The 7,913-nt window shown below is 41.6% G+C and overlaps 1 protein-coding gene across 1 annotated transcript in view; it reads left to right on the top strand.

The window, feature by feature from the left end:
- The window catches only part of PTN (pleiotrophin), a 297,343-nt gene extending 290,482 nt beyond the window's left edge, over positions 1-6,861 (top strand). The window contains exon 5 of the mRNA XM_069628761.1: positions 3,959-6,861. Coding sequence (XP_069484862.1) covers positions 3,959-4,011 — 53 coding nt within the window. The 3' untranslated portion in view covers positions 4,012-6,861. The remainder of the gene's footprint in view (positions 1-3,958) is intronic.
- The last annotated feature ends 1,052 nt before the right edge of the window (positions 6,862-7,913 follow it).

Here is a 7,913-nt window from a genome sequence, read left to right on the forward strand (position 1 = left end):
AAGAAACATTGGCCCTCATTATGAGTTTGGTGATATTCTGGCATCAGAACTGCCATAATATCTCCCGCCGGGTTTACGATTACCACCACTTGGTCCCATAGATTTACTGTCGGATCACAAGTGGTGGTAGGTGGTGTTAGCCTAAAAGGGATAGCAGAAAGGAATCTCCCTCTCCAATGATCAAAGAACAGAATATCAGATTCAGGTCACCTGAATCTGATATTTTATTCTTTGATCGTTGGAGAGGGAGATTCCTTTCTGCTATCCCTTTTAGATAGTTGGTGCACCACCCGTCCCCTAGGGAGAGATCCATTGGGATAGGGACAGGGTGTTCTTCATTTTAGGGACAGTCTGCATGTGTGTTCCATATAACTTCTAAGATGATTGGTTCGTTTCTTCTTTAATTGTGTTCTCCAATACCATTCTTTTGTGTTATGATTCTGTACCTCAACGGCATGAATGTACTTAGGACCGCACAGTCTTTAACTAAGCCCTGGGTGTGTTTTAGGCAGTGTTAGTCCCCATTTTCCATGATTTTGGCAGAATCACCACCGGCGGTAATTCTGCTGGCAGTAATTCTGCCGATGTTGGCGATTGTTTTTACTGCACCACCGTACTTGGAATGAGGCGCATTGGTCCACATCCTTAGAAGGAAAGACAGTACTTCAAATACAAGTGACCCATTCAGGGCTTGCATTTGAAGCCCACAATTATTTTCCGGAAGGTTCTTTGGCAGCCAATGCAGAGAGTGGTTTTCGATGCTAGCATCCGCACCAGTGACTTATTCAGATAAGTATGTGTACGCTCCATAAGATGAGGCCTCAACATGCATGCAGTGGCAAAAAAGAAGGAAATATATGTTGCAACTCCCAATTAGTGTTGGCCCACCTTTAAACTTGGCAGAAATAAAAGTATAAAGCACATGTTGATAAGTTCAAGTACTCTCCGATTGAACATATAAGATACACATTGAGAAGTGCCACTACTTTTCTATTGAATGTCTGAATGTACTGGGCCCCCATTGAGAAGTTATGGTACCCTCATTTAATGTATTGGATCCATGTTCTGGGGTGCTGGTATCCTCCTGTTGATATGTGCTAATGCTCTCCCACTGAAACCTTTTTTCACTCATGTTGAGAAGTGTTGCTACTCTCACATTAAAGGAAGAGGACACGTTGGAAAGTCAGTAAAGGAACATAAGGAAGAACTTGTAAAAGCTAATCGGAGGACACCTCTTCTCTCAGGAACCTCTGATCAGAAATCTGAAAATCAGAAATTAAGATTCAGAATTTATTTGGATGTAGTTATCGCACATGTTATTTACTGCAGTACAGCCCTGAAGAAGAGCAAAGCTCGAAACATGTGTTGGCTGGCTACTCGGTTTTCAAATTGCTGTACTAACTTGAAATTATTGAATACACTATGAAGTGTCTATGGCAACAAGTACATGAGTATTGATGTCTTGGTGTGAGGCGCACCTTGAGACTTGACATGTTAAACAGTGCTTAAACTCTTATATTGAAAGTATTTCCACCTTGTTGCGGGACATACTTGTTCCTTGCCTTTTTTGTAAAAAGAGAGGCAGGTACTGAGAGCATGACAGGACCAGCCCATTTCAAGTACCACAGGAGGTCACTGTCTTCTATTGAGATAATGCAAAGTTTGGTCTAATGATTCCAGGTCAGGCATGGAGATGAACTGTCACAGCACAGCAACACTACACCCACATATTGAGGCATTGAGTAAAACAAACGCCTCAGATCATGAACACTTGGTTGTTTACCAAGCCTACACATACTTGTCTGAGCTTAAATCTATCACCATAGACCTAAAGCAAAAAAAGAGTTGATAGTTGCAAGGTTCAGAATTAATCTTAACCACCGCCAAGCTCTGGGCAACCCTCCAGACCATCGTTCTTAACCAGCGAGTCATTACAGAAAGGGGAAAAGCCATATCCAAATCAGACTTGGTCCCACCCCAAAAGTGGCAGTCCAGCCCAAACTGCTGGATCACATCCCTTCTGCACGAGACCACAAGTATCCCCAGACAAGTTTCTGCATCATCAGTGAGGAGTAGCTTGAGTCTCTAAGCCCAGCAGGCAGGGGACCCACATCTGGGCATACCCGTCCCACTCAGGGTGACTAAAGCAAAACAAAAGAGGTGATGGCTGGAAGGTTAAGTATTCATTTTAACCTCTGGTATTGTTCTGGGCAACCCCGGGACCATCATTCCTCACCTGCCAAGCCATTACAGAAAGGGGAAAGGTCATATGCACATCAGGTATGGTCCCACCCCAAAAAGCGACAGTCCAGCCTAAACCGCTAGGTCACATCCCTTCTGCATGAGACACACGCGTCTGCAGACATATTTCAGTCTCATTAGGCCTATTACCATAGACCTGAGAAACATCGATGAGCATCATGCATCCAAACCGCATCCTTGAATATCCACATCGGAAGGGATGCACTGCTCAGGTTCACTCACTGAGAGTTGAGCAAACCCACAACATGACAATATTTACCATCATGCAAAATCTCCACTGTTAGCTCATCCTATTCTGTTGCAGACACAATCTAGATACAATGTAGCTTTTCTAAATGCAGAGTCTCTTTTTCGTGGTTTTGACCCGTACGCCATAGTTATGGCATATAAAGTTTGAGATCATAAATGGGTGTGTGACTTAGCCAGCAGTTTCCAATCATCTGGTGTGCTGCCAGAAGTGCAAACTTCACACTCATTTTACCGCACATGTACTGACGGTCTCATGAAATCTATCTATCTATCTATCTATCTATCTATCTATCTATCTATCTATCTATCTATCTATCTATCTATCTATCTATCTATCTATCTATATCTATCTATCTATCTAAAATAGAAAATCTGTTTGTTTTTGTTCCTCATACAATTCCACACTGCTCCACTAACCTGCACATACGTGTGCACAGTTACATGTTAGGACCCTTTAGATGTCACTGGCTACATTACATGTGGACACCCCACCACATTCCCCGAATTTCAGCCCCTACACACGTGAGACCGTTGCATGGAAGCGGCAAAACATCACGGTGGTCATAGAAAAAACCCGGCAGAGCTAATTTCAAGCGCCTGGACATGAAGAACAGAATTTTAAGGTCCCTATGTTTGTTTTAGTTTATTCCAGCCATTGACCTATGACTGTCGACCTCACTCTCTAGCACCAAGATACCTCTGGGTGAACGTGCGCGGTACAAATTACATTAACATAACATAAGACCATGCCAGGGTGAGGCGACTGGTGGAAAGAGCACACAGAAGGTCCCATCATGCGGCAGCACGCCAATTCTCGCCTCCCCGCCATGTCTGCCATGATTATCAACAATTGATGAGCGTGTTATCATGTCTGTCTACAGCACCCGCGCAAATTACAGGCACTTTTTGCTAGTACCTATATTGTACACTGAACTTTATCTTTATAAAACATTATTTTACATCTTCAGAGAGTTATGCATTAAGTGTATGTATCTGCCTTAGGGGCTCCATTTATTCTACAATATATTTCATCAATTTGTTGATTGGTGGGTTCGGTTTTGTATTTTGCAGGGAGAAGCACAGATTCCCAGTGGCCTCCATGACATAAATGGCATCATCCTTGATTCTTGACTTTTCCATCAACAGCACTTTCCATCTTGTAAACTGTAGTTTCAAATTCCCATTATATGTGTCAGCCAACAAAGACATGCACACAGTGTTTCAATACTAACTCCTTACCTCACTGTTTCCCACTCTTGTCACTGAAACTGCTCTTACTCTGTTCTTGTGTTAAAACAGATGCCTGCATCGCCAATCACAGTGTGTGCTGTGTGTAAGAAATACATCATGGTTGCATGCACCGTAGCAGTACTCTGCAGGCACAGCTTAGTTTATAAATACTTTGATATGTACGCATGTATGAATGCATGTTTCTTCTTTCTTTCAGAATCCAGAAAAAAGAAGAAAGAAGGCAGGAGAGCAGAAAAGATGCTGGATTAGTGCTGAGGATGGTGGGCAACAGGCTTCGCAGTAGCAATGGCCCTGTCTGGAGCAGCTAACCATTGTATTTCCACCTAGGAGCATATCCTGAGATATTTATAGGTCAACGATAGAATAGCAAAACCAAAAAATATTCTTTTTTTTATTTTAATAATTTTGAGATGTATAAACCTTTCATCGTGTTAGTCCTTTTAAATAATGTATTCAATCAATTTGAGTGGGAGCCCGTTTCTTTGTTTTCAGGAAGGGAACTTGCATCAGATATTAATTTGTGCCCACTAATATTGTAAACATGAGACTGTTTGTTCTGTGTGCGCATGCGCTGTGGCACTTCCAAAATGGGATGGGTCTATATGCATATGTTGAAGGGCTGTCAGAGTCTGATATGTGGGGTCTGTGTTTGTGTGTGGGTGTGTGCCCACTCTAAAAACAATCAGAATAAGGGAGTTTCACTCATTCATGCGCTAGCGGAATGGCAGTGTGTTTGCGTGTGTGTGTCCACTTGAAGTGTGGGTGTGTCTTGCACCTGGACTGCCACAGCCAGACATTCTGCCTGCATATATGTTCTGATCTGGCTTTGGCTGCTTTCGACATCTTTATGTGAGAACACAGCAGGTCTATGTTGTGGCTAAAACACTCCAACAGACACGCGTGCACGCACAAACACCTATTTGTCATCCTAACACAAACATGCACAACCCCAATGCTTTGTCCTGAACACACTGAGCTGCCATGCATAAGCCACTCTGCGCAGTCTAGCTAGATCACACTCACAAGCAAAAGATCTAATTATCTGAGTTCTGCGGTACATGTGAACACACACAACTCACAAGTCATTCTCTGATGTCAGCGTTGGAGGAACACATTCACACATGTTGTGTTGGAACACTCTAAACTCAAACAGCTCGTGCATACCTGTTTTTTGTTTTTGTTCCCTAATGTCAGATGCATTTTTGAAACTACGTGGTGTATCTGCATTCAGTCAGAACAGGTGATTAATACAATGCTGTAATGTATAAATTACCACTGGCATTGTTGACATTCTTAAGGGCTGTCCATGCCTTCTACAGTGGTGCTGGACAGGACATAAATACCACGTGCCTCACTCCTGGCCATCTGTCTACACTTGCTCTGTGACTTTTGCCTCTATGACATTCTCTGTGCTCACCCCTCACACCCTCAGCTAGAAGTGGGTAACTGTTATTGTGCTGCGGAAATACAACAGGCTCTGTGGTACCTCAGGTATCACCCCAAGCAATGGGTTACCTGAAGAAATTCACAGTATAGAAAACCTCTCTGTGGTCCAAGCCAATCAAAACAGTGGTGGAATAAATCAATATCAGTGTCAACATCAATGAGGTGGATGAGTGCAGAATGATGCCCTACAAGCTTGTCAGCCATTTTGTTTTGCTAGTATAAGATCTGGTAAAGCTCATTCAGATAAGATGAACTCCATTCGCAATTCATGTGCTCATAATTAGTCCAGACGTCCCACGTGAGGCGATTTATTACCCTCAATGTTGGCTCAAGTATTTCACTAAAGTTGTTCAAAACTGCCCCTGTAGGTCACAGACTGATTCCATACTTGTCCCACTCCCCCAGGTCCCTTCTCAAGGTCTGGTAGCATTCCAACATCATTTATTCCAATCAGCATTAACCGAAGGCCATCCATTCTCCTCAGTACTGGCCCTATCACTTTATGATGTGCTCTTCAATGACCTTTACCTTGACCAAAATTCTTTACGAGGGGACCTTCTTTTTTCCATCATTGCTCCAAACACTTTTTGAAGATCACTTCAAAGTACCTATTATTGCCCAAACACTAAAATATGGCCTTTCGTATTCAATACGCTGCCCATAAACCCCACTGATGAGCCTTTGTTTTGAATAACTTTGGCCCAACTACTTCATAAAACACACTGAATTGTACTTAATTGCATGACTGAGCCAAACACTTCTCAGCTTTCCTCTGTTTCTCCTCCTCATTGTTCCTAACGATTCTTCAGTTGCCTTTGTTTCCCTCAACACTTCCTAAGCACCTCACGAGTTTCCCTTCATTCGTTCCATCATTGGCCCATATTATTCTGGACTGGCCCTTCATTTTTTACAATGTTGGTCTGATCAGAGAGTGGACTTTCATTCTCCTCATCTTTGGATGAAGAATGCTCCAGCTGCCCTTCAGTCTCCTCGTCATTGACCAGACACCCAATGAGTTGACCTTTATTCTCCTGTCTACTGCCACAAACACCTATTTAGCTCATTATTGGCTTGAAAAATTCACAAGTAGGCATTGTTTTCAATATTATTGGGAAGAGCACATTGTAAACGATTGTTCATCCTGCATTCAATACATCATTTCCCCAAACAATCGAGTAACCCCTTTGTTTTCTTTCCATCAGTAGTGTGTAGGCTACACATGTGGTTATTTCCTCACCGTGCCATGAGCCTTAGACATCAGCTCCTGGTTCATGAAATAGAAGCAATCAGATTTGACACTCTACCGTAAATTAACCCTTTCTTTCTGAAGTCTCAGTAGGACATGTGGCCAGGCCCATGGGAAGCCCTGAGGTAAAACCAGTATATGTTGATGAGAGGCTCACATCACTACTATTCCAATGATGTTTGGCCAGTGCCCCCAGTCATGTGTCAACGTATGGGCCTGGTAGTTTTAATATCTGCTGTATTTTATATTGCTTTCATTTCTTCTGTATCATATTTTGCTTACCCTTTTGTACAATTTCTTAACTGCTGTATTTACTGTAATTTGTACTGGATTGTACAGCGCTTAGATGTCTGCTAAGGCATGTGCGCTTTATAGGTAATGACATAATAAATAATTATTAACAATTAGCTAATCAGCTTCAATTATCTCTCTCATTTGTGCAGTCATTCTCTTACATACTTTAATGACTGTGTTTCCTTTATGTTGACAGCCCATAGATGGTGTATTTGTTTGTGTTTGTGTTAATGTATGCATTTATGTCTGCATCACGTTTTATGAAGTACCACATGACACCAGATCCATTAACATTAAACATGGCAATTCCTATGGCCACTATTATAATGTTAGCCAAAATATCATTACTATTGTCAATCAAACATTGAGATAATCATTCAGTAGTTTGACATTGGACTTCAGAAAAAAGAATCTAAAGGTTTGGATAGTAAAATATGGTAGTGCAATGCATCCTGTCAAAGTGCAAATGATGAATGAAATACATAGTAAATCCTTACAAACCACATTTCTGGCAATAATAAAATAATTGCATGGTGATTGCCGAATGTACCGTGTTCAATGCCAAATTAATTCACACTTATTTCTATTGCTTTTGTACAAACATACTAAGAAGTCTTCAAAGGCTTTTCCACTTGTAAGTATTACACCCTTTGAAGTTCACCGGTCATCAAACATTGGTCAATGTGCAGGCTCCGGCGATGACAGTCACATAGCCATGCCTTCCTCAGGACCAATATCTTCTCATGGGCAAGCAGCTTCCCCCAGCCTTAGATGAATGGCGAAAAGCAATTCAGTTGCATTGCACACAGTCACATCACATTATCAACATAGTTTATTTCCATAATTCATTTCCATACTAGGATCCATGTCACCATCAAGGCTGAGTAGCTCACATTAAAAAAACATAACTTTTTTCAGAATTACATACTTAGTTTTATGGTGTACATTCTGAGACACTATGCAAAATGAACGAATGATCAGTAAAAGCAAATACTAAATAAAAACATGTTTATTTAGTTGCATCCTTTAAATGAGCTCTCAGCATCTGATAAGCGTGCTAACCTACTTTGGCTTCAAAGAGTGATTCCTCAGTTTTTCTTTAGAGAATATTTTGTGTTTCCACATTGCATTTGTTTATTGTTCGGACTCGTCCCAGTCACTGGCC

The sequence above is a fragment of the Ambystoma mexicanum genome, chromosome 12 (genome assembly GCF_040938575.1).
Source record: "Ambystoma mexicanum isolate Mex_15411 chromosome 12, UKY_AmexF1_1, whole genome shotgun sequence".
Classification (NCBI taxonomy): domain Eukaryota; kingdom Metazoa; phylum Chordata; class Amphibia; order Caudata; family Ambystomatidae; genus Ambystoma; species Ambystoma mexicanum.